The 27026-nt window shown below is 41.0% G+C and overlaps 1 protein-coding gene across 2 annotated transcripts in view; it reads right to left on the reverse strand.

Moving 5' to 3' along the window:
• The window catches only part of dis3l2 (DIS3 like 3'-5' exoribonuclease 2), a 410232-nt gene that overhangs the window by 292881 nt on the left and 90325 nt on the right, over positions 1-27026 (reverse strand). For both annotated transcript variants that reach the window (XR_010975985.1, XM_068042291.1), the window contains exon 6: positions 764-1013. Coding sequence is in view for 1 of the 2 variants with exons in the window: in XM_068042291.1 (XP_067898392.1) it covers positions 764-1013 (250 nt within the window). In the remaining variant the exon portion in view is untranslated. The remainder of the gene's footprint in view (positions 1-763; positions 1014-27026) is intronic.

A 27026-nucleotide genomic window follows, 5' to 3' on the forward strand; every position in this document is an offset into this window, starting at 1 on the left:
CTGAAGCCCTGAAGTTTATCTTGTTAACATTTCCACCAAATGTGTTTTTCTGCAGATCACTGGTTCCATTATTGTTTGGGGTACTTAATATTTTGACTGATTGCACAAACAGTAAATGCTAAATGTTGTTACATAATTGGGTGAAATAGTGAAAGGAGCTCCAGAGACCAAATTGCAAGGCAGTTAAACCCACAGATCAAGAATTCTGTATTAACTGTCATTCAATGCCTATTAATTGCTATAAGAAACTTTTTTGAGACACCATCTCTGTCAAGAATGTTATCTCTGATCAATAAATGCAAACCAAGTACATAAGGGCTAATCACAATTATTTTTAGCAGTTTGGTTTTGAAAAAGGTCTAGATATTGATTTGTTTTTACGTTTCTAATATGCCAAGTAGTTCACGGTAGAAATAAACAATATTTTGAACAAGCCAAGTCAATAAAATGCATAACAATTCCAATCTCTCAGTTCATAACAAAAATATGCTTTCATGCAATACATATTTATTAATCACAATAGTCTAGGCAAGATTATATTCTATACTTAAAATTTATTCTTAAAATCTGTCAGATATTCAAAGGCAAATCACCACTTCAATGGTTGTAGCTTTTCCCAATGTACTTAGTATACCAAGATAACACAAAATTGAACACCACCTTCCAATTATTTACCTCCTGAAGCAAAACAAGTTGTAGGCCCAAACTATAACCATCTTTAAAGTTCCAAAAACATTATATTAACTGACCAAGATAATCTCACCCTTGTCTGAAAGATTGAAGTTTATCTTGCTAACACTTCCACCAAGCACAATTTTCTGCAAATCATTTATTCCATCATAGTTTTCATCTTGGCTGTCATTATATTGCTCCTCAATAATTACATCAGGACTGGGCTCAAGTACTTTATCCTGAGCTGGAAGATCCTCAAAGTTAACATTATTAACTTCACCAGGCATATCTGACTGACCAAGTGCAATAGTTTCTGAGCCATTTCCTTCTGGTACGATAACCTGCAGAAACACAAAAAGAGGATCATGGAAATACTGAACCTTATCAATAAAGAACAAATAATATTCTACTCGAGTAGGTTAAAATCAAAAATACACCAAACTTAACCAAAGTACTGTTTAATGGACAATAAAGAAACAAAATCAAATCATTAAAATTTTTGTGCAAAACAATTGCCATTAAACAAATGGAATTTCAAATGGAAAATAAAATAGCAATGAATTTTGACTGTGGAGACATAAATATGGCTGATGAAACGATCACCAATAGCATAAGATACATAAGAGGGCACAGTCAAAGAAACCAAGATTTTGTGGGGAATTGCAGGGCTGGAGGCAGTTACAGAGATAGAAAAGGGTCAGGGGTCAAGCCATGATGGGTTTAAACACAAGGATTATAATTTTAAATTGAAAGGTTTGGAGGATCAAGAGGCAAAGTAGGAGGGAACAGCAAGGACATGAGTTTTTGGTGAGCAGAACTTGATGTGGTTTGGATTACGAGCAGTGGACTATTGGATGAGCTGATGTTTACAGAGTTTGGTGAATGGGAGGCTAACCAGGAGTTCTTTGGAATAGCTGAGTATGTAAGTGAAAAGCTTCTCAGCAGCAGATGGGTCAAGGCAAGGCAGGTGAATTATGGAGGTGGAAGTGAGCAGTCTTTGTGATGGACACAATATGGGGTCAGAAGCTCAGGTCAGGGTCAAATACAACATCAAAGTTACGAACAGTCTGGTTTATGGCAGACAGTTTTTGGTGGAGGCATAAGATTATAACTTCAGTTTCACGCGAAGAAATTGCAGTTCAACCTAAACTAGACGTCGAACAAGCAGTGGAGAAATCAAGAAAGGTGGTGCTGGGGTAGAGCTGGATGTTCTCAGTAAACACATAGAAACTGACCCCATCGCTTTGGATGCTGCCATCATAGATGAGAAAGAAGGGGGCCAAAGATAGATCCTTGGTTGATTCCAGAGGTAACTGCGCAGGGGCTGGAAGAGAAGACATTACTGGAGATGATCTGCCTATGACATGGGATACTACTGACCAATTCCAGCTAGAAGATGGTGGACACTGCACCAGTTAGAGGTGAAACTACGCTGAAGTTTTCGTGCAAATCATTAACGTAAGCCCAAATGTTAAATATCCCATGACTCAACCCAATCAAGCAATGTAATTGATTGTAATTCTTTCATAATTAGAACAGGGCAACCTTGAGCAACACAAAGATGAGTGGAACTCTTTCCTCAACATTTTTTAAATTGATTGGTATGGGAATTAGAAGTGCCAGTTTTATGAAAGGTTGCAGTTTTCCCACAATCTGGCATGTATGGCACGTTTTACAAAACTGCACCACGTCCTTGGAAAGACCTGGCCAATAAAAATGTTGACATTTACATGATTGGTCTTCTGGATCCCCATATGTCCCACAATAGGATGGGCAGCACAGTGGCGCAATGGTTAGCACCGCAGCCTCACAGCTCCAGAGACCCGGGTTCAATTCTGGGTACTGCCTGTGTGGAGTTTGCAAGTTCTCCCTGTGTCTGCGTGGGTTTCCTCCGGGTGCTCCGGTTTCCTCCCACATGCCAAAGACTTGCAGGTTGATAGGTTAATTGGCCATTATAAATTGCCCCTAGTATAGGTAGGTGGTAGGAAAATATAGGTGGGGATGTGGTAGGAATATGGGATTAGTGTAGGATTAGTATAAATGGGTGGATGATGGTCGGCACAGACTCGGTGGGCTGTAGGGCCTGTTTCAGTGCTGTATCTCTAAACTAAACTAAAACTAAAAACCTTAATAGTTCCCGGTGACAATTTGGCAGTACCACTATCTGAGAAACAACCGTCCTGCCTTCGTCCGCAGTCCATGAGGAGGTCTCCACTTCCTCATCAGAATCCCATTTTCAACAGCCTTTTGGAACTCCTTTTGCCTCAGCTTCTGTTAGAGCTGATTGTGTAACTTCATTCAACTCTGGATCAGCTTGCTGAGCGGTGATCAGAGAGGACTTATTAAATATTTCCTTTGGATTATCCAAATCCCCAAAGAAATTTTCAGATATTCGGCTACCTGACTGTGGTGCCAATTTTATCCCCAACAATGGAACTTGTTTAGCCATTGCTCGGGTAACTACACAAGCAGGAAAAATTCCTGGAACCTCTTCCTGTAACGGTTCTGTCTCTTTAACTGCACTTCGTTTTTCCATAACTATTGGCGAAGCTACTACTTACACTCCAGCCAAATCATTCCCCAGGAGTAGGTCAACTCCGTCTACTGGCAAGCTATGGCCAACTCCTACAGCTACCTTTCCAGACATTAGGTCACATTCTAGGTGCACCTGATGCAAAGGTACAGGTACATTCTCCCCGCCAATACCATTCACAATAACCTTAGCATTCCGTGCGATCTCTGGTGGAAATGTTATACCTTTCCCCAGCAAAAGAATTTGGCTGGCTCCTGTATCCCCAAGTATAACTACAGGTTTATCTTCCTCACTTGAGGGATGAGTTCATTTTCCTTTTGACATGAATTACCTATAACTCTCAGGTATCTTATTCACAACCCCTACACTCTCAGTGGTTTTTGTATTTGGCCTTACAGTTGCCGTCAAAGTTACAGCCTGATCTGCTGTACTCTTGGTCAGGGCCACTTTTACTACATTGGCTTTGAGCACCCCAGTAAGTCCCACAGGTTTACCCTGCAACTTACAACATTCTGCACGAAGATGTCCCACCTTGTGACAATGGTAACATTTAGGCTTGCGGACCTCACTTCGACTCTCAGCACCTTCCTTTCTGGCCTGAGGAGGAGATCCCGGGGCATTCCCAGCTATCCCTTCTTGTCCCTGGCTACCTGCCTTCCTTTCACTCACCCACCTTCTATCCTTTTCAGGTTTGTGGGAGTGACGCACAAAGGGTTTTGGCTTATACACAAGCTCATAATCATAAGAAATTTCCACTGCCTGTCTGGCCTTTAAACCTTCTGGTTTTCTACATGGGTTCTTACTAACAGACGGAGTGAATTTTTAAACTCTTCCAGAAGAATTAATTCACTAAGGTTCTCATACGTGGCTTCTATCTTTAATGCCTGCATCCAACTATCAAAATTAATTTGTTTTACCTTCTCAAATTCTATATAAGTCCACTCCGCCAATCTCCGGAGGTTTTGAAATTTCTGTTGGTAAGTTTCAGGGACTAACTCATGCACAGCGAGTTAGACTTTTTTGCCATCTCAATCTGCAGAAGCCTCCTCAGAAAGCATGACATCACCTTCATGAACTCTGCTCATCAACCTGCTTTGCATAAGCAGCGTCCAAATTTCTTTTGGGCATTCATTTGTTTGGCTATCTCTTCAAAAGAAATGAAAAATGCCTCTACATCCCTTTTCCCAAACTTAGGGAGAGCTTGTATAAATTTAAACATCTTTTCACAAGGTCCTGGGCTGGACTCAGATTCTTCCTCAGCAGAATTTCCACTGGCGTCAAGAACACCTTTTGCCTTAGTTCCATCTTTTTTAAAATTTGAATTCTTTTCGCTCTCTTTCCCTCTCCTTTTCCTCAAATTCAAGTCTTTTTTGTCAACTCTTTTTCAAACTCAAATTTAAATTTTTCAATTTCTTTTTCCTGTTCAAGTTTTCTTATTGCTTTTTTTTTCTTTTTCCTGTTGAAGTTCAAGTTTTTCCAATTCCTGCTCAAGATTTTCATTTGTAACTACCCTCTGATTTGCCGCCTTCTTCCAATTTCAAATGTTGAGATATTGCTTCAATTATGTCTGCTTTCTTAGTGCCTGATTTTAACTCTGACACCAACAGTTCTGCCAAATCCTTTAGTCTAACCTTGGTTAAGTATCTCAAATCACTGAGGGATTCATCCTCCTCCCTCAGAAAAGTCGCAGCAACTGTTGGACATTCTGATGGTGTAAACTTTACTATATTGCACAAGAAACATGGTTCTTTTTTTCTCTTTTCCAATTATTATTACCCCACTTAACATTGTACGTCGTCGACTTTGGGTTTATCCCAGCAAAAGAGAGCCCCCAATGAAATATGTTACGACCGAGGCGGGAGGAGTGCACTGTTAATTCAATCCAATTCTCCGCGGGTCACAACATATTATTTAAATTTGTAAAATAAGTTGTCTTCTGTTCTTCCTTGGAATTCTCTCCTTCTTCTGCAGCAGACTTGACTTTATCTTCTTCCAGAATGTAAAACACACACACACACACACACACACTGACCGACAACCAGAAAGCCTGTCAGTTTTTCTGCCCATCCCAGGTGCACTGCTACTACTGGGCTTGGCCAAAGGAACGCTTCTGACTTCTCTGCCCCTGTTACCAGGGTTTCCGCTCCATCTCCAACCTGAGCCATGTGACAACCAGCAACATTGTTGCCACCAGATGGCATTGATGGCTTCCTTTTTTTAAAAAAAACTAGTCCGACATTTATTCAGCTCAACTATAAATTCCTTATAAAATATTTTTGTTTAAACAAACAAAAAGAAACAAACAAACTTTCATAACATCATGCACCCACTCTTTGTCTTTCTAGGTAGTTGAGATCGCAGGTTTGGGAGGTGCTGTAGAGAAAGCCTTGGCAAACTGCTGTAGTGCATCCTGTAGACAGTACACTATAGCTACAGTAGAGCCTGCTTTAGGTCGGGAAAAAGAACCCGACCCGAACCCACAGCGTGCCCGACCCGCCCCGAGTCCCTCTGATTTTGCCCCGAGCCCGACCCGAACCCACCACTACTCGGCCCGACCCGACCATCCCTTCACTTACCTTCCTGACACCAGACCTGCAAGAAACTGCAGCGCATGCGCAAGACATCATAGTGACATCACTCGCTCACTGCGCAGACTCAGTTTCGTCCTGGACTCCCAGCTCAGGTAAATTTTTTTATTTTTAATACTTACCAGCAGAGCACTTACTGTGTGTGTCCAGCCCGACCCGACCTGCACTTAGCCCGACCCGACCCGAGCCCGAAGATGGGCCCGACCCGCACCCGACACATGTCGAGTCCCGTCGGGTTCAGTTCGGGTAGCAGGCCTCTAAACTACAGTGCTCTGAGGTGGAGGGAATGAACGTTTAAGGTGATGGATGGGATGGTCAGGCAGACTGCTTTGTCCTGGATGGTGTTGGGCTTTGCAACTGTTGTTGCAGCTGCACCCATCCTGGCAAGTTGGGAGTATTCTATTATGTTCCTGACTTGTGCCCTGTGGATAGTGGAATCAGGTGGTGAGTCATTAGATGCAAAATACCCAGCCTCTGATCTGTTCAACTAGCCATGACATTTATGTGGCTGTTTAGTTGAGTTCCTGGTCTATGGCAACCTTAGGATGTTGATGGTGGGAGATTCGGCAATGGTAACATCATTGAATGTTAAGTGGAGATGGTTAGACTCTCTCCTGTTGGAGATAGTCATTGCCTGGCACTTGTGTGGTGCAAATGCTACTCGTCAGCTCAAGAATGTTTTATCAAAGAAATTGCAAATGGAGCTGAACACTGCGTAAATATCAGTGAACAGTTCCACTTTTGACTTTATGATCAAAGGAAGATCATTGCTGAAGCAGCTGGGTATAATACACTGCCTGAAGAAATACTGTAGCGATGTCCTGCACTAGTTGTCTATATTTTCAAGTAACAGCAACCTACTTTCTGTGGTGTCTTTAACATAGGCAAACGTCCCAAGCATAAATCAGACAAAAACTAACTGAACCAAAGCAGTAGTTCTTCACAGGGGTGACTAAAAGCAAACAGGCAGGTTTTAAGGAGGGTCCTAAAGAAGCAGAGACAGACAGAGAGGGTTAGTGAGGGAATTCTACAGCGCAAGGGCTAGATAGCTAAAGCATAGCTGGCAATGGTGCGTGAGGGAATGGGGGATGCATAAGGCCAGAATAGAAGGAATGCATAGGGCAGGTGAATGTTGCAAAGATATGGAACTTTGAAAACTAGGATGCAAATATTAAATTTATGAGGCTGGTAGACTAGAAGCCAATGTAGGTCAGTGAGCACAGGAGTGATGGGCTAGCAAGACTTGGTGCAAGTTAGGACATAGGCAGCAGTGTTTTGGATAAGCTCAAGTTTATAGCGAATGGAACATAGGTGGCGGGCCAGAGTGCACTGGAACAGACAAGTGTGGTAGTAACAAAAACATGGTTGAGAGTTTCAGCAGTAGACAAACTGAGGTAGGGCAGAGAAGAGAGGGAGTTGGAAGCTCAGTTCAGGGTCAAATACGACAAAGTTATGAACAGTCTAGTTCAACTCAAGACAGTGCCTGGGGAAAAGGATGGAATCAGTGGTAAGAATACAGAGCTTGTGGCAGGACTGAAAGACCATAGTTTTGGTATTCCAAAGTTTAATTCCAAGTATCTGCTACTCATCCAGGGCTAAATGTTGGACAAGCAGAAGCACTGGAGGGCTCAAGAGAGCTGGTGGTAAGGTAGAGCTGGGTATCCTCTGCATGCATGTGAAGCCTGTGTCATGTCTTTGGATCACCAAGGGCCAGCATGTCGATGAGAAATAGCAGGGGGCCTAGAATGGATCTTTGGGGAATCCGGAGGTCTGGTGAATTGCTTCAGAATTAAAAAATAGCGTGTTCAGCTCTACTAAGAAAAAGCTTTGTGATCCTGAAAGCAAAATACCAACTTAAAAAGGATAAAGTTAGAATAATGTTGACTGTTCACTTCTTTAAACTTAGTAGTTTACAGGTTTGGGAACCTAGTACAAATGTACTAAGAACACTTAAAAAATGCTTTCACAATCTGTTTCACTACAAACTTCACTGAACACTGAATAAATGCTCAAATCTCATCTCACGTTGGATCTAATTTGTAGCTGACCGAGCACTGAATCAATGATTCCTTTACAAAAACTACAAAGTACTTATTTGCCACAATATTTGTTCCAAAGTGAATCCGATAATACTAGAATTTCATGGCATTTTGTGGTAATAGTATTTTGTTTTGGTTGAAAACTGTTTTAAAGAGGCAGGGCTGCACAGCAAAAAAACTCACATGGGGTTTTCCTGCTCACAAAAATCAACCAATGTAAAAGTTCAGGAGAAAGATGGTTATGGTTAGCCTCTCTATGGCAAAGCTGCTGGAAGCAGATTGCACTTGTAATGCTTCTTTAATTTGTGAATCTTGTAGACATAGTCCAATGTAATAAAATCAAATTCACAAAAATAATTGAGAATGGGTCTAGATAAATAAAATTCAAAATCTGATTTAAAAACATGCATTCAATGAGCTTGGCTTAAAAAAATATCAAGTGGTTTATTTATTATGATAAATTGGTTCTCATGTATGTGAGCCAATATGACTTAAACTTATTTTCTTGCAATAGCTAGGAGAAAGCAGCATTAAAAGTTAGCCAAACAGAAATTTCTCCTTTAAGAGACATTCAGTATCAATGACTTCTGAACACAAGCCATTATTCCTATTAATATGAAGTTCCAGTACCTTAATGAAGCCCAGAGTACATGCATTTTTAGCACATTTTACAAGCTCAGCAAAGAAACAAAGCAAAACACTGTTGAGAAAGTTCAAATTAAAGCCAAGAAAAGCAATTCAACTTTCCACAGTTCACTTTGGCTTCTGGCAATAGTTCTTTCCTGTTAAAGTTAGATTTGAAACCTGTCATATTAAGTAACAATTTATGGAAGTTCTCAAGGGTATTCATACTAGTGGGAACTTCCTTTTGGTGGTCTACTCTAAACTACAGTAGCAATTATTTATTTATTTATGGGGAGAGGTAGATAATTACCTTTGATAGGGTTGGATTCTTACGAACTCTTTTCATGCATCTGGTGTGAACAATTTAACTACAGTTGTATCTTGATCAACACAGTTAGTTTGCCAAGTCATTGTGTGCTTGGATAGGATTGGTACATACAAGGGGACAAACTGTTTTACAGCATAATCTTTCCTATAAAGCAAACTTTTTTGGATGCAAACTTAACTAAATGTAGGATTCATTGCTGACAAGTCAATTTTTGTCAAAAAAAACACCAGTTATTTGAGCCCTTCCTGCACAGGTGGAGATTGTTTTTTTATTTCTTTTTTGCTTCCTTCTGGAAAAGGGATATTTGGTCTGAAAAGTTGCTAGATAGCCATTCAGCTGGTTTGAGACACAGGGTTAGAAATCTACTGGCCCTGCTGCAGTGAACTCAGATGGTGACCACAAGGTCACAGGCTACTGACGACTCAGACAGACAGAGAAATGCTTGGTGCACTGGATGGCTACAAAAGAACTTGCACAATGTCACACAGCATGGAGGAGACCAGCTCCAACTTGTTTCAAGGCTTTGAGCAGGCCATGGAGACCATTGTGTACAACACAGACAGGTCCATCATGGTGGAGCATCCTTTGACAATTCTCACAGCTTGTCCATGCTGCCGTGGAAGTTCAGATGGCCACTGCGGTAGGTCATACCACTGGGATGGAAGCATGCTGATGGTGTGGCTGCCATGTTGGCGTGGCTGCCATGTTGGCTTTGGGGACTAACGCAGAAAGGGACTTCCAAGGTGTTACATCACTCCTGCACTCCATTCTGCAGCAAACCCTAGGAGAGCCGAGGCGCTGCTGCAGTGAAAGAGCTTTGATTCCCTGGGAGAAGCTGCACCGGTCCTCTCTCAGGATCACAACAGCCTACACCTCCACCAGCCGCTATGCCGATACCCTTGCTAGTGCCACTCAGCCAGCTGGCCCCAACTCATGCAGCCAATGCCAAGGTGCTGCAATGCACCCAGGCTCTCAAGGCCCATAGTGCTCGAGGTGATCCGCCAAGGCCATCTGAAATGTTCTCAATGCAAGTTCAGAAGCCTTCCACGTCTCATTTAATTTGTTTTTGGTATTTCTCTTAGTAGCGAAGTAAGGACACCACCAGTAATGTTTGGAGTGAAGGAAAGCAATCAGATGGTGGTTGTAAGAAAATTACTAAGGATTGTGGGTAGATGGGCAATGGAAGGGCTCATTTAGTAGAATCACTTCTCAGAGCTTGGATATAGGGGCTCTAGTGGTTACTGCCTCTCCTCTTCCTCTTTCTGTGGCTACACAGATGTTGGTAAGGCCTGGTCCCTCATGATGGCGAAGTTGTGAAGCATGCAAAAGATACTGACAAATCTAGGTACCCACTCAGGGCTGTACAAATTAAAAACAAGCTCCTCTAGAACAGTCCAGCCAGGAGAAGTTTTGGTTGAGAATGCCGATTGTTTGATCAATGATGTTTCATATGGTAACATATCTCTCACTTTCGACATGCTCTGCAGCGGTGCACTGGCTCCTGACAAGTTATAAAGCATCTCCAGAGGGATATCCATTGTTTCCCAATAGCCAGCCTGTATGTTGGTGCCCTGTTTGGAATAAAAGTAGCAGAGAAGACTGGCACAGGATGAAAGAGTCATTACTGCTGCTAGAATAGCGCTGACAGGCCTGCAACATGCGCTGTTTGTGGTCGCAAACCAATCGTACATTGATGAAGTTGAATCTTTTTGATTGAAGGTGTCAGACTGGCGACAGGGAGTACACAAGGCAACGTGCAAGCAGTCAACAGCACTTTGTGGCTGCCATGCTTGCGTAACCTAGTGTTCTCTCATCCTGCTTTGTTCTGCCAATAGGGAGGGCAATGTAGGTGTTTTTCAGTGAGCTCCATGATACATCGGTGTACTGCAAATGGAGATGTTGCTAATGTCACCTGCTGCAGTCTGAAAGGAGCATTAAAAGTTGAGGGGAAAAAAGTACTCTTAACAGCCAGTGCTGTCCATACTCTGGTTTGAATCCAGAGTTGTAGCTGCAACAGGTGACACAGTTCAGTGACAGCCTCCTTGGTGAAACAAAGGTACATCATACATTGCTCCTCGGATATAGGAGAACTGCTCCTTAAAGACCCACATGGATATGGCCCCCTGTTCAGTATTCTCCTCCTTCTCACTCTTCTGGCAGCTTATCATGCTGTGGTGTCTTCCTTGCTTCTCTCCCTTGGTCCTCTACTCCCAAACACAGATTTAACAAGCCATCCACATCTGCAGCCAGATTGTTTATGTGGCAAAGAGCAACAACAGTGCAAGAGCGGCAAAAACTCTCCTTGTGCAAACAAAGTGAACCTTCCAAGTGGTAGAACACAGCAAAAAAAACCTAGAAGTCAAGCAATAGCCAGAAATGCTCAACTAGCAACTAACTGGTAAACACAGAACCATAGAAAGATTTACAGCACAGGAGGAAGCCATTCAGCCCATTGCGTCCGTGCCAACCAAAGAGCTATCCAACCTAATCCCACCTTCCAGCTCTTGGTCCGTAACCCTGTAGGTTACAGCGTCTCAAGTGCATATCCAAATGTTTTCTCAATGTAAAGAGGGTTGCTGTTTCTACCACCGTCTCAGGCAGAGAGTTCCAGATCCCCACCATCCGCTGGGTGAAAGCAATCACTCCTCAACTCACCCCACTAACCCTTGTACCAACTGCTTTAAAACTATGCTCTCTGGTTATTGACCTCTCCGCTCATGAAGCAATATAAAGTATCATACCATCAAATAGCACTGCTGAGAGGAATGTGCATAGCCTCCCCCCCCTCTATGTTGGGGACATAATAATCCACTTAGCATGCAAAAAACAGGCACGACACAGCTGATTGTTCAATTAGCCAATCAGTTTTACATCATCAATTGGGGAATGTATCCTTTTTGTTCTTTGATACAGATTTCCATCCCATCATGCAGTCTTGTGCTCAATTGAGCCAACTGTGGTCAGAGGGGGAAGTATTAGCATTCAATGTATTCCCTTTCCCCCATCCATAAAGTAATTTTCTCCTGTAACATTTCTGCAGAAGATTCCCAAATGGTGCAGAAATCATATTTTAATTAAATCTTTACAGGAGTTTTGAAAAGCTTTAATGTCTTATAACTATGCCATAGCATAGCCTTGACAGGGTGGATGCTGAAAAGATGTTTCCCCTTGTGGGAGAGACTAAAATGATGAGACACAGTTTAAAAATAAGAGGTCACCCATTTAAGACGGAGATGAAGAGAAATTGTTCTCTCAGAGGGTTGAGAGTCTTGGAACTCTCTTCCCCAGAGAACAGTGGAGATAGGGCCATTGAATATTATTATGGCAGAGGTAGATTAATTCTTCACACACGTTTGAAATTTCTCTCCATTACATACAAATACATACGTATTAGCAGGAGTAGGCCATTTGGCCACTTTGTGTCTGCTCCACTATTTAATGAGATCACGGCTCATCTGATTGTAGCCTCAACTCCATTTTCACACCTATCTCCAATACCCTTTGACTCCCTTGTTATTCAAGAATTTATCTAACTCTGTCTTATTATTCAAAGATCCTGCCTCCACCACTCTCTGGAGAAGAGAGTTTCAAAGACTCACAACCCTCAGAGAAAAAAATTCACTTCCTCTCCGTCTTAAATGGGTGACCCCTTATTTTTAAACTGTGCCCCCTAGTTCTAGTCTCTCCCACAAGGGAGAAAGTTGGTCAGCATCCACCCTGTCAGGTCCCCTCAGGATCTTATATGTTTCATTATCACCTCTCATTCTTCTAAACGCCAATGGGTACAGACCCAATCTTCCCTCCCACCAATCCCAGATATCAGTCGAGTGAACCATCTCTGCACTGCCTCTAACACTTTTATATCCTTTCTCAAATAAGCAGACCAAAACTGTATACACTACTCCAGATGTGGTCTCACCAATACCCTATACAACTGTAGCAAAACATCCTTACTTTTATATTCTATTCCTCTTGCAATAAACAACAACATTCCATTTGCCTTCCTAATCACTTTCTGTATCTCCATTTATCTAGCAGGGCATAAACCATTTATTTTAAACAGTTTAGCACTTTACTAAAATGAGAGAGAAAAATTTCAAGTGAATGCATGAAACATTCATATTCTAGTATCACACATTTTAATTGTGGATGCAAGAATTTCAAATTACACTTGGAACTTGTCAAAAATAGAAGTTATGACGAACATTTAAATAATGAGTCACCTGCACAGCCTCAATGAGTTGATACAGCATTAAAGGAAAACTCTCAACAGTAAAATAGGATTTGCTACTCCACCCGATAATGTTCCATTGTGATTCCAGTATTAAAAGATCACAGGCCAACAATTGTGTCTCACTTGTGCTTTCAGGAAAGCTCTGCACTCCTATCTTAAATCATTACATAACACTGGCAAAGCAATTTCCCTTTCCTGTGTTTTCTTGCTTTGAAAGCTCTGGCACACTCAGCACCACACCTAACTACTCATTCTATTGTAGAATATTGTCAAATGTGTTACACCCAGGGGAAACAGATACTAATAATCTACAAAGCTGAGTGAATATATACACAGCATTACATTTCCCATATAAACAGTAATTCAGTCTAGTTCATGGCTTTGCACTACCTTCCTATAAAGAATATCCACCCTTCCTGGTGAGGAAATCCAGAACGTTGAGACTTTTTTTTTAATATGCCAATTTATATGTTGACAAGAGTTGGTATCCAACAAACAAATATTTCTATTAATTGATTGACAGTTAAAATATTCCGTGAAGCAGTTTATAAAGTTAGAAAAAGCACCAACTGAGGAATCCATTGCCAGAATTAATCGTCATTAAACACACACCAAGTCTCAAAAGCAGACAGAGTAAGAGAAAATTCGGTATGACCAACTAACATTCTTTATTCCACAGTTCTTAATTGAAATGGATGGTCCAATGGCATTTTTTTAAAAATTCATTCATGGGGTGAGCGTTGCCTGCTAAGCCAGCATTTATTGCCCATCCCTAATTGTCCTTGAGAAGGTGGTGGTGAGCTGCCTTCTTGAACCGCTGTAGTCCATGTGAGGTAGGTACACCTAGAGTGCTACTAGGGAGTTCCACCATTTTGACCCAACAACAGTGAAGGAACGGCGATATATAGTTCCAAGTCAGGATGGTGTGTGACTTGGAGGAGAACTTGCAGGTGGTGGTGTTCCCATGCATTTGCTGCCCTTGTCCTTCGAGGTGGTAGAGGTCACGGGGTTTGGAAGGTGCTGTCTAAGCAGCCTTGGTGCATTGCTGCAGTGCATCTTGTAGATGGTACACACTGCTGCCACTGTACAACGGTGGTGGAGGGAGTGAATGTTTGTGGATGGGGTGCCAATCAAGTGGGCTGCTTTGTCCTGGATGGTGTCGAGCTTCCCGAGTGTTGTTGGAGCTGCACCCATCCAGGCAAGTGAAGAGTATTCCATCACAATCCTGACTTGTGCCTTGTAGATGGTGGACAGGCTTTGGGGAGTCAGGTGAGTTATTCGCTGCAGGATTCCTAGCCTCTGACCTGCTCTTGCAGCCACAGTAGTTATATGACTGCTCCAGTCCAGTTTCTGGTCAATGGTAACCCACAGGATGTTGATAGTGGGGGATACAGCAATCGTAATGCCATTGAATGGCAAGGGGAGATGATTAGAGTCCCTTTTGTTGGAGACAGTCATTGCCTAGCACCTGTGTGGCATGAATGTTACTTGCCACTTATCAGCCCAAGCTTGGATATTGTCCAGTTCTTGCTGCATTTCTACATGGACTGCTTCAGTATTTGAGTCGTCGCGAATGGTGCTGAACATTGTGCAATCATCAGCGAACATCCCCACTTCTGACCTTATGACTGAAGGTCATTGATGAAGCAGCTGAAGATGGTTGGGCCTAGGACACTACCTGAGGAACCCCTGCAGTAATGTCCTGGAGCTCAGATGATTTGAACCCATGTCCCCAGAACAATACCCTGGGTCTCTAGGTTACTAGTGCAGTGACAACACCACTACGCCACTGCCTGCACAATACCATTATTTCCCCACAATTACCCAAAATGAACATTTGGATAGGCACGATCTATCAATCATTTCATCCTCTAACAGAACAAACAAAAGGGCAATTGGATTTTCTAGAGTACATTTGTGTCATTGTTTTAAACATTTCCAGTTACTATCTTGCCATTATTTACAATCTGAAAATGGAACTAAATATTTTTTTAAAAATGAGGGAACATACTTCAGCACAGTTTAATTTGATCATATGGCTGCAGGGTCTAAAACAGAAATTAAATCTGGAATCTGGGGGGAAAGTCATAAAAACACAAGATATGAGAAATTGAACAGTGCACTGGATTGCCGCACTGTTCATTCAATTCTGTAATTGAAAATAGACCAAACTGATTGGATGAAAATCTTGTCTCCCTCTGTGCCAGGGTTCTATGTAAAATGAGCAAAGGAAGCCTGAACCCAGTTCCTTGTCATCACAGGCCAACAGCACAAAACAACTCAGAGTTGGAAGTTGTCAATAAATGCAGATCAGTCAAATATCCTGAGGATTGTGGGTTCTGAAGATCCAAAATAGAGTCAACAATGGTAGCACAGGATATCCTCTACATCTGGGCATAGGTGAGCTAACACCTGGTCTGGAAGTGCATTTCGCAGCAAGATACAGTCCTCTCAAACACACTTAGAAAATTATTTACCCATCACTTTGCAAAACTTGTTTTAAAATTTAAATTACTTCAATTGTTCTTCTCCCCCAAAAACTGTTATGCCGTTATCTACATTTATGATCAAAAATGTTATGACTGCATGCACTTCCTGTCTTCAGAACCTTATTTCCTGTTGCCACTGTTTTCTCAAATCTTACTCTCAATGTTTCCTATTATAAATTCCTGTCCATATTTATAATATAAACTGCCCATGTAAACTTGTTACATCTTAAAAATAACACTCAGTTTTGCATCTCCCAACTCCTCAGCCTTCAGAGAAGGCTACACTCTAACCAACTCTTCTTCTCAGCTTCTCAAATTGTTGTAATTTTTGTTATTCAATTGCAAATATTAAAATATATTCTATAAAAATAAGAGGAGCATGTATGATTTTAAAAAGGTAACTGAAATGCATCTACATGCCCCGTCCAATTATGTGCCGCTCTCTAAACCCCCTTTCATCTAACGGGTATAATTGGTCTCAACGCCCTGTGTGCAATACCACAAGAGATTGATTAGAAAAGAATTACCTCCCATTATGGATACACGATATTTGTTCAAGATTTAATTATTCTTCCTTCCACAAAACCTTTCCACTTTTTAGCTACTTAATTATAAATATGTATTTTTCTCCTTCCCTTTACTTTCCACAGTAGTTCCTTCTGATGATTTTGTTGGAACAGAAACTCCTCCATGTACTTTTCCCACCATTGAGTCTCCAATGATCATCATCTTAACAGGTTACTTCCATGGGCCTAGCACACTGACAACAACCATACAAAGTTTCACCCCTGCCATTTTTTTTCTCTTGTTACGACCAAGGCGGGAATAATGCACTGTCAATTCAGTCCCATCACTCCACAGGTCGCAGCATATTATTAAAGTTTTCCCACCCACTGGAAATTAGCCAAATTAAACACTTTAGTAACCCCCAGAATAAAACAGACCAAGCCAGATATCTTTAAGCAATAACAAATTAACTATTTATTAATAAACTAAATCTTAAACACAATTAAGATAAATTTATGTCTAAAGACCTTCTACCTTATTTATTCTAACTCCCCCATTCACAAACATATATTCAAAAACTAACAGTTAACCTGTTTTAAAAATAGTATTCCTTAGGAATAAAATAAGTAACTGGGTTGTAAGTCCTGGTGAATTACGTTCCCGGTTGATGACGTGTCCAGAGTAGAACAATCAGATGCCATTCAAAGTCTCCACGCGAATTCGATGAAACAGTCTTTTAATAGATAGGCATTCAAAGCACTTTGGCTGCAGCAGGCGTCACATAGCTGCTCCAACAAGGTGCACAGCAACGGATCTACTCAGATTTTAAAAACGGCAGTCTCTCAATAGAAACCTTACTGAAAATTCCAGCATAGACAACAGAGTCTCACACTTGAGGCAGAGAATTATTTGAGTTTCGAAGTGAAAAGGAATTTACTACCTTCATTAATGCAAATGATCTTTCTCCAGGGTTTCTCTCTCTACTTAGACAAAAACAGCCTGTAACTCAATGTAGTTGTTCTGCTAAGAGAAATAGACAGCTCCTTCCTCCAGTAAGCATGCTTCGCTGGTGTCTCCTTCAAACCGACTGAAGCTGGTTTTTACACAGTCAAAAGTTACAGTACACCATGCGACCTCTTCACTCTCCTGCTGTGGCACACTGTGCTCAAGAATCTAAAACTTTTCTCTGTCTTAAAGGCACACTGTTATAAACAGAGAAGGAAAAAAATAGTTCTGTGACACTCTCTTCTGCTGAAAGTACTTACTCATTCTCTAGTGCCATCCTCATGAGTACTGGCGATCTTACAGAACCTTGCTCAAGTGTCCATTTTTCACATGTAAGGTTCGGCAGTGACTGCTGCAAGGTATTCTAAAGCAGGGCAACATTAAAATGGAGCTCGTTCCCAATACGGTCCTCAAAGCATCTCAAATATCCCCATCGCCCTGGTGAAAAATTCAGCTCTCGGTATTAGAAAAAAAAACACATCCCAAACACCATAAGCTCAGATGTTTAATTGCTTGAACTGCATAAAGCATTTGGAAAAAAACAATCTTTTGGTTTTTTTTCAACCACCTGTGTTGCTGTTTTTCTACCGGGTTGTCACATTACAGTACCGGCATCGCTGCCTGAAAGGAGCAGGGTGAAAACTACAACTGCAACACTTCTACGCACCCATATAGAATCTACGTGCGCTACGTTCAAACCATTTTTAGCCATATAAGAGGAGGAAAACCACAGCTGAAAACTGCATCAAAAAAAGCTTCAGTAAGAACTCCAGATGAGTTCAACCTTGTTCAAGAGGGGTTTTATTAATATTTACTTAAACCCAAAGAAAAGGCGACAAAGTATTATAATTTGGCTGGGAGCTCAGCGATTACTAATCCATTTGAAAGAGGGTCCTTCAAGCAAAATAAAACTGAGAACGGTTCACTTAGAGGAGAACTGATTGGGGATCTTAGAATTATGAATGGGTTGGTCAGGGTAGATGTGGAGAGAAGATGTATACGAACATACGACTTAGGAGTAGGCCATTTGGCCCCTCGATTCTGCTCCACCATTCAATAAGATCATGGCTGATCTGATTGTAACCTCAACTCCACATTCCTGCCTACCCCTAATAACCTGTCACCCCTTTGCTTATCAAGAATCTACCTACCTCTGCCTTAAAAATATTCAAATACTCTGCTTCCACCGCCTTCTGAGGAAGAGAATTCCAAAGACTTACGACCGCCCTGTCTAAAATGGGCGCCCCTTTATTTTTAAAAAGCGGCCCCTAGTTCTAGATTCTCCCACAAGAGGAAACATCCATTCCACATCCACCCTGTCAAAACCCCTCAAGATCTTATATCTTTCAATCACGTTGCCTCTTACTCTTCCAAACTCCAGCAGAATCAAGCCTAGCCTGTCCAGCCTTTCCTGATAAGACGAACCACCCATTCCAGATCTTAGTCCAGTAAACCTTCTCTGAACTACTTCCAACGCATTTACATCGTTCCTTAAATAAGGAGACCAATACTGTACACTGTACTCCAGATTTGGTCTCACCAATGCCCATTATAGCTGAAGCATAACCTCCCTACTTTTGTATTCAATTCCCTTGGCAATAAATAACATTCTATTAGCTTTCCTAATTACTTGCTGTACCTGCATACTAATCTTTTGCGATTCATGCACTAGGACACCCAGATCCCTCTGCATCCTCTCACCATTTAGATAATATGCTTCTTTTTTATTCTTCCTGCCAAAATGGACAATTTCACATTTTCCCACATTATACTCCATTTGCCAGATCTTTGCCCACTCACTTAACCTATCTATATCCCTTTGTAGCCTCATATCCTCTTTACAACTTACTTTCCTGCCTATCTTTGTGCCGTCAGCAAACCTAGCAACCATACCTTCGGTCCCTTCATCCAAGTCATTTATATAAATCGTAAAAAATTGAGGCCCCAGCACTGATCCCTGTGGCACACCATTTGTTACATCTTGCCAACCAGAAGATGACCTATTTATGCCTACTCTGTTTCCTGTTAGCAAGCCAATCTTCTATCCATGCCAAAATGTTACTCTCATACTCTCAGCTTTTATTTTCCACAAAAATCTTTGATGTGGCACCTTACCAAAATGCCTTCTGGAAATCTAAGTACAGTACATCCACCAGTTCCCCTTCATCCACAGAATGTTACTTCTTCAAAAAATTCCAATAAATAGGTTAAACATGATTTCCCTTTCACAAAACTCTGCCTGATTACCTTGAATTTTTCTAAGTGCCCTGCTATAATGTCTTTAATAATAGCTTCTAACATTTTCCCTAAGACAGATGTTAAGACTACTGGCCTGTAGTTTTCTGCTTTCTGTCTCCCTTCCTTTTTGAATAAAGGAGTTACATTCGTTATTTTGCAATCGAATGGAACCTTCCTCGAATCTAGGGAATTTTGGATAATCAAAACCAACGCATGAACTATCTACTTCATTTAAAACCGTAGGATGAAGTCCATCAAGACCCAGGGACTTGTCAGCCTGCCCCTCCAACAATTTGCTCAGTACCACTTCCCTGGTGATGGTAATTTTCTTGAGTTCCTTCCACCCTTCCATTTCCTGATTTACAGCTATCTCTGGGATGTTACTTCTAACCTCTATAGTGAAGACCGATGCAAAATACCTGTTGAATTCATCTGCCATCTCCTTATTTTCCCTTATTAATTCCCCAGACTCACTTTCTATCGGACCAATGCTCACTTTGTTAACTCTTTTCTTTATTAAATATCTATAGAAACACTTACTATCTGTTTTTATATTTCTCACCAGCTTTCTCTCGCACTCTAATTTTTCCCTCATTATTAATCTTTTAGTTGCTCTTTATTGCTTTTTATATTCTGTCCAATCTTCTGACCTGCCACCCACCTTTGTGCAATTATATGCTTTTTCTTTAAGTTTGATACTATCTTTAACACTTTTAGTTAACAACAGATGCTTCCACGGAGGGAATCCAAAACTAGGTACCACAATGACAAGATAATTACTCATAAATCCAATAGGGAGATAGAAAAATTTCTTCATTCAGAATGCCTAAAATGTGGAACTCGCTATCACAGGAAGTGGTTGGGGCAAATAGCTCAGATACTTTCAAAAGGAAACTAAACGAGCACTTGAGAGAAAGGGAATAGAAAGATATGCTGAAAGGCTGAGATGAGGTAGCTGGAATTTTTTTTTATTTGTTCATGGGATGTGGGCATTGCTGGCTAGGCCAGGATTTATTGCCCATCCCTAATTGCCCTGGAGAAGGTGGTGGCGAGCTGCCTTCTTGAACTGCTGCAGCCCTTTTAGGAACAGAGTTCCATGATTTTGACCCAGCGACAGTGAAGGAACATAGGAGCAGGAGTAGGCCATTCAGCCCATCGAGTCTGTCCTGCCATTCAATATGATCATGGCTGATCTTCCACTTCAATGCCTTTTTCCCACACTATTCTCATATCTCGTCATTTGTATTGAGAAATCGGTCAATCTCTGCTTTAAACATACTCAATATCTGAGCTTCCACACCCCTCTAGGGTAGAGAATTCCAAAGATTCACAACCCTCTGAGTAAAGAAATTTCTCCTCATCTCTGTCCTAAGTGGCTTCCCCCTTATTTTGAAATTGTGTCCCCTGGTTCAAGACTCCCCAACCAGGGGAAACATCTTACCTGCATCTACTCAATCTATCCCTTTAAGTATTTTGTAGATTTCAATGAGATCACCTCTGATTCTTCGAAACTCTAGAGAACACAGACCCAGTTTCCCCAATCTCTCTTCATAGGACAGTCCCGCCATCCTGGGAACAAGTCTGGTGTACCTTTGTTGCACTCTCTCTATGGCAATAACAACCTTCCTAAGGTAAGGGGACCAAAACCGCACACAGTACTCCAAGTGCGGTCTAACTAAGCTTCTATACAATTGAAGCAAGACTTCACTACTCCTGTACTCAAATCCTCTTGCGATAAAGGCTAGCATACCATGAGCCTTCCTAATTGCTTGCTGCACCTGCATGTTAGCTTTCAATTACTTATTGACAAGGACACCCAGGTCCCTTTGTACATCTACACTTTCTAATCTTTCACTATTTAAAAAATACTTTGCATATCTGTTCCTCCTACCAAAGTGGATAACCTCACATTTTTCCACATTATATTCCATCTGCCACATTCTTGCCCACTCACTAAGTCTGTCCAAATCCCCTTGAAGCCGCTTTGCATCTTCCTCACAACACACATTCCCACCTAGTTTTGTGTCATCTGCAAACTTGGAAATACTACAATTGGTCCCCCACATCCAAATTGTTGACATATATATTGTGAACAGCTGGGGCCCAAGCACTGATCCCTGCGGTATCCCAACAATCACAGCCTGCCAATGTGAGAATGACCCATTTATTCCTACTCTCTGCTTTCTGCCTGTTAACCAATCCTTAATCCATGCCAGTATATTACCTCCTATCCCATGTGCTTTAATTTTACTAACCAACCTCCTGTGGGGGTCTTTATCAAAAGCCTTCTGAAAATCCAAGTATACCAAGTCCACCAACTCCTCTTTATCAATTCTGTTCGTAACATCCTCAAAAAATTCCAACAGGTTCACCAAACATGATTTCCCATTCATAAATCCATGTTGATTGTGCCTAATCAGATTATCTGAGTGTCCATTTATCACATTCTAGCATTTTCCCAACGAACTGACCCAAGGCTAACACGTTTATATTCCCTGTTTTCTCTCTCCCTCCCTTCTTAAATAGTGGGGTGACATTTGCTACCTTCCAATCTGCAGGAACTGCTCCAGAATCTATTGAATTTTGGAAGATGATCATCAATGCATCCACTATCTCCATAGCTACCTCTTTCAACACTCTGGGATGTAGAATATCTGGTCCTAGTGACTTATCAACCTTCAGGCCCATTAATTTCCCCAACACAATCTTCTTACTAATACTAATTTCCTTCAATTCCTCATTCCCCCATACCCCTTGGATCTCTAATTCTGGGAGATTTCTTGTATCTTCCTCAGTGAAGAAAGATACAAAGTAATCAATTAGCTTCTCTGCCATTTCTCTATTCCCCATTATAAATTCTCCTGACTCTGCCTGTAATGGACCCACATTAGCCAAACATTTCCTTTTTACATACCTGTAGAAGCTTTTACAGTCCATTTTTATATTTTTGCGAGCTTACATTCATATTCTATTCTCCCTTTCTTTATCAATTTCTTCATTCTCCTTTGCTGTATTCGAAAATCCTCCCAATCCTCAGGTAACTTTATAGGCCATTTCTTTTAATCTTATACAATCCTTAACTTCCTTTGTTATCCACGGTTGACTGCCTTTACTTCTGGGGTTTTTGTGCCTTGAAGGAATGTATAGTTGCTGTACACCATGTAATATTTCTTTAAAGACTTTCACATTGCTTTAAAAAAAAAGCACTCTCAACTGTTACAAGATTTTTTTTATTGAAAGCTTAGAATTCTGTGTTTTTAAAAACTGAGAAATAGGATTTTTCTGTGAACACTGAATGCTGAAACTTGATGTTTGAACTGAGTGAAACACAGACTGCAAGGAACCTGTTTCCAAGCAACTTAGCAGGGAAATGACATGACTTGATTGTTAGAGTTTCAGTTTCACTTTTGCATTGCAAAAGAGCAGTGAGCTAGACAAACAGGATGCAGTGAAATCGCTGCTTTAACCTGCCTGAAGCAAGTGAAATCTGGCTGGGACCTGTTTGCAGATCAGAAAAAAAGACCTCTCCCTGTAAAGGGAGACTTGCATCTCTTGGAAAGAAATCCTACATTTGAGGTGTGGCTGTGGTCTGCCTAGAGAAAAGACCCCTGGAGAGAGAAAAGACCCTGCATTTGAAAGGTTGCAGATTCCTGTTGACTCTGGTCTCTGAAGAATCCCTGCCTCAAGAGTGATTCCTGTTGCCTCTTGTGTTTTGAAAGATCCTGAAATCTCAAGAAAGCTTCTATTGCTAGACTGCTACTTCAAAACAAGCAGACCTATTGCTCTCCACTTTGCTGAAAGACTTGTGTGATGCCTGCTGCAGACAAATTGCCTTAAAAGTCTACCCATCACAAACAGTTCATCAACGTCACCTGGAGAGACATTGAGTGGCATCTGACTATTCAACTCTGGGACACCTCACCTTACCAGAACATCCGATCAGAAAGTGAAACTCAATCATTTTATTTTTTCCTTTTTATTCTTAAGAAACAGCTGTAAACCAAAACATCCTTTTTCCCCAGTTAACCATTTTTTGAATGTATGTGTGCATGAGGGTTAGGAAGAATAAGAAGTTTTAAAAGAATCTTTTTCATATAGAGTTATATTATTGTTTAAGGTTTAGTTCATTAATATGTAATTTTGTTGTTATTTAAAGAAACCTGGTTTGGCGTGCTTTATCCCGGGGGAAGAAAAGTGTGTTTAATTTGGCTATTCTCCAGTAAGTGGGAAACTTTACAAATATGCTGTGACCTGTGGACTAGTGGGACTGAAGTAACAGTGCATTACTCCCACCTTGGTCGTAACACAACACAAGACTTTTAAATTATAGGTAAATATAAATACAAACTCATATCCAAAACCTTAATGCAAGGAAGGAAAGACAAAATATACTAATTAAAAGACACAAAGGTAAACAGAAAATGAATTTAAGAGAAGTAATCAGAATAGGGATAATGAAGTTAAAACTGTAATACAAGGCAGATAGTTTGATCACTGACCACGACTACAATTAATGTTTTAAGTACACAGTGTAAGTTCTGATATGTTTAAAACATTTCCAACATGCAGCATATATTGAGTATACGAGATATGGACAGTGCTTATAGCAATATCTCCAATTAGGAAGAAAGCTATAATAAAGCACAATCCCTGAAATGATTGTTATATGTATGCTAAAGAATAATTCTGCAAGAATTTAAAAGAACCCCAAGCAATAAAAAAAGTAACAGAAACCACTGGAAGCGTAAAACATTGTTTTGTTCAAAATACAGCAGATTTAATGGTTGTGTCCCCCATTTTCCATGGACTTACACCTTTAATAATACGTCTGCCCCCTGCTGTACAAAAATATAATCTATACTCTGAAATGGTTATGGAAGTTGAATATTTATGGCGATTACATGACAAATTCAAGAGAACAAGTAATTCTATGGTCTAAGGTCTTTTGCCATTCTCTAACTTTGAAACTAATATAACATGATAAAGCTGAGAAACCAGCTGAGACTGGTAAATAGAACACTAAAATGTTTCAGCTGACTCACATTAATCCATGTGTGTTATTAATGGGCAACTACACAAACTGGCAATTCATAAAATTAACTTTTATAGAAACTCTATAGTTTTAACAGACATCACAAATGAGCCAATAATTACAATCATCTAATTTACAAAAATAAACTGTGCTTTTTGCTAATCCACATATAATGTATTATTTATGAAAACAAATGTTTTTCAATTCAGGTATTTCAAGACAGCCCAGTAACAGTTTAAATGCTAACCTTGACCAACACTCTAACGTGCACTTCTCTGGGTTTATTCCAAATAATGCAACAAATTTCGAAAGTAAAAGTCATGTTATACCTTTAATTAAAAAGTATCTATCATGAGACTGTTTCCACAAATGTAGATTTTCAAAAAAATGAACGATTCAGGATCTTATGGGAGAAAGTCTCTGAAGCTTGTTTTATTAATAGAGCAAATACAGAACTGATCAAAAGTGTAAAAACAAACAAAAATTTAAAAATCCTTGTTGAAATACTGAAGTACATACAAGTGAGAAGCAGGTGCAGTACTTCATTCTGATGAGCTCCTATTCTTAGTTACATGATTGGGGTAAGATGCCCGACACAAACCAGGCAACTTGCCACACAGAAAGTATAAATCAGCCTTGGGGTACTACTGTAAACACCTAGTTTATTACTAAAACTACAACCACTATACCAAGCATTTATATAGTGCCTTTAATGTAATAAAATGTCCCAAAGTGCTGCACAGGAGTATTATAAAACAAAATATAACACCGAGTCACATAAGGAGATATTAGGTCAGATGACCAAAAGTTTGGTTAAAGAGGTAAGTGTTAAGGGGCATCTTAAAGGAGGACAGCAAGGTAGAGAGGTGCAGAAATTTAGGGCTCAGGCAACTGAAGGCGTGGCCATCAATGGTGGAGCGAATAAAATCGGGGATGCTCAAAAGGTCAGAATTAGAAGAAAGCAAATATCTCAAAGCGATGTGGGGCTGGAGGGGATTATAGAGGGATAGGCGAGGTCAAAAAGGGATTTGAAAACAAGAATGAGATTTTAAAAATCAAGACATCATGACGGGTGGCCAATGTATGTCAGCGAGCACAGGGATGATAGGGGAATGGGACTTGGTGCAAGTTAAGACACACAGGCGGCAGAGTTTTGGATGACAAGTTTACAAAGGGTAGAATATGGAAGACCAGCCAGGCGTGCTTTGGAATAGTCAAGTTTAGAGGTAACGAAGCCATGAATGAGGGTTTCAGCAGCAGATGAGATGAGCTGAGACAGGGCGAAGTCGGGAAATGTTATCAAAGTGGAAATAGGCAGTCTTAATGATGCCGCGAAGAGGAGGTCAGAACCTCATCGCTGGGTCAAATGTGACACCAAGGTCTTAATCTCAAACTGTTGCCAGGGAGAGAGATTGAGTCAGTGGCTAAGGAACGGTGTTTAGAGCAGGGACAGAAAAGGATGGCTTCAGTCTTCCCAATATTTAATTGGAGGAAATTTCTGCTCATCTAGCACTGGATGTCAGTTAAGCAGTCTGATAGTTCAGCAACAGTGGAGGAGTTGAAAGAGGTGGTGGTGAGGGTAGAGCTGGGTGTCATCAGCGTACATGTGAAAACTAACAGTGTATTTTCGGATGGTGTTATCAAGGGGCAGCATGTAAATGAGAAAAAGGAGGGGGCCAAGGATAGATCTTGGGGACACCAGAGGCAATGGTGCAAGAGCAGGAAGAGAGGCCATTGCAAGTGATAATAAGAGTAGTCCTCAGGTGAAGGTGCTAAATTGGGGGAAGGCTAATTATAACAATATCAGGCAGGAACTGAAGAATTTAGATTGGGGGCGTCCGTTTGAGGGCAAATCAACATCTGTGGGAGTCTTTCAAACGTCAGCTGATTAGAATCCAGGACCAGCATGTTCCTGTGAGGAAGAAAGACAAGTTTGGCAAGTTTCGGGAAGCTTTGGATAACATGGGATATTGTGAGCCTAGTCAAAAAGAAAAAGGAAGCATTTGTAAGGGGTGGAAGGCTAGGAACAGATGAAGCACTTGAGGAATATAAAGACAGTAGGAAGGAACTTAAGCAAGGAGTCAGGAGGGCTAAAAGGGGTCATGAAAAGTCATTGGCAAACAGGATTAAGGAAAATCCCAAGGCTTTTTATACATATATAAAGAGCAAGAGGGTAACCAGGGAAAGGGTTGGCCCACTCAAGGACAGAGATGGGAATCTATGTGTGGAGCCAGAGGAAATGGGCGAGGTGCTAAATGAGTACTTTGCATCAGTATTCACCAAAAAGGACTTGGTGGATGATGAGCCTAGGGAAGGGAGTGCAAATAGTCTCAGTCATCTCATTATCAAAAAGGAAGAGGTGTTGGGTGTCTTGCAAAGCATTAAGGTAGATAAGTCCCCAGGGCCTGATGGGATCTACCCCAGAATACTGAGGGAGGCAGGGAAGAAATTGCTGGGGCCTTGACAGAAATCTTTGCATCCTCATTGGCTACAGGTGAGGTCCCAGAGGACTGAAGAATAGCCAATGTTGTTCCTTTGTTTAAGAAGGGTGGCATGGATAATCCAGGAAATTATAGGCTGGTGAGCCTTACGTCAGTGGTAGGGAAACTATTAGAGAGGATTATTCGGGACAGGATGTACTCCCATTTGGAAACAAACGAACTTATTAGTGAGAGACAGCATGGTTTTGTGAAGGGGAGGTCGTGTCTTACTAATTTGATTGAGTTTTTTGAGGAAA

This window comes from Heterodontus francisci, chromosome 11 (assembly GCF_036365525.1).
Source record: "Heterodontus francisci isolate sHetFra1 chromosome 11, sHetFra1.hap1, whole genome shotgun sequence".
Classification (NCBI taxonomy): Eukaryota; Metazoa; Chordata; class Chondrichthyes; order Heterodontiformes; family Heterodontidae; genus Heterodontus; species Heterodontus francisci.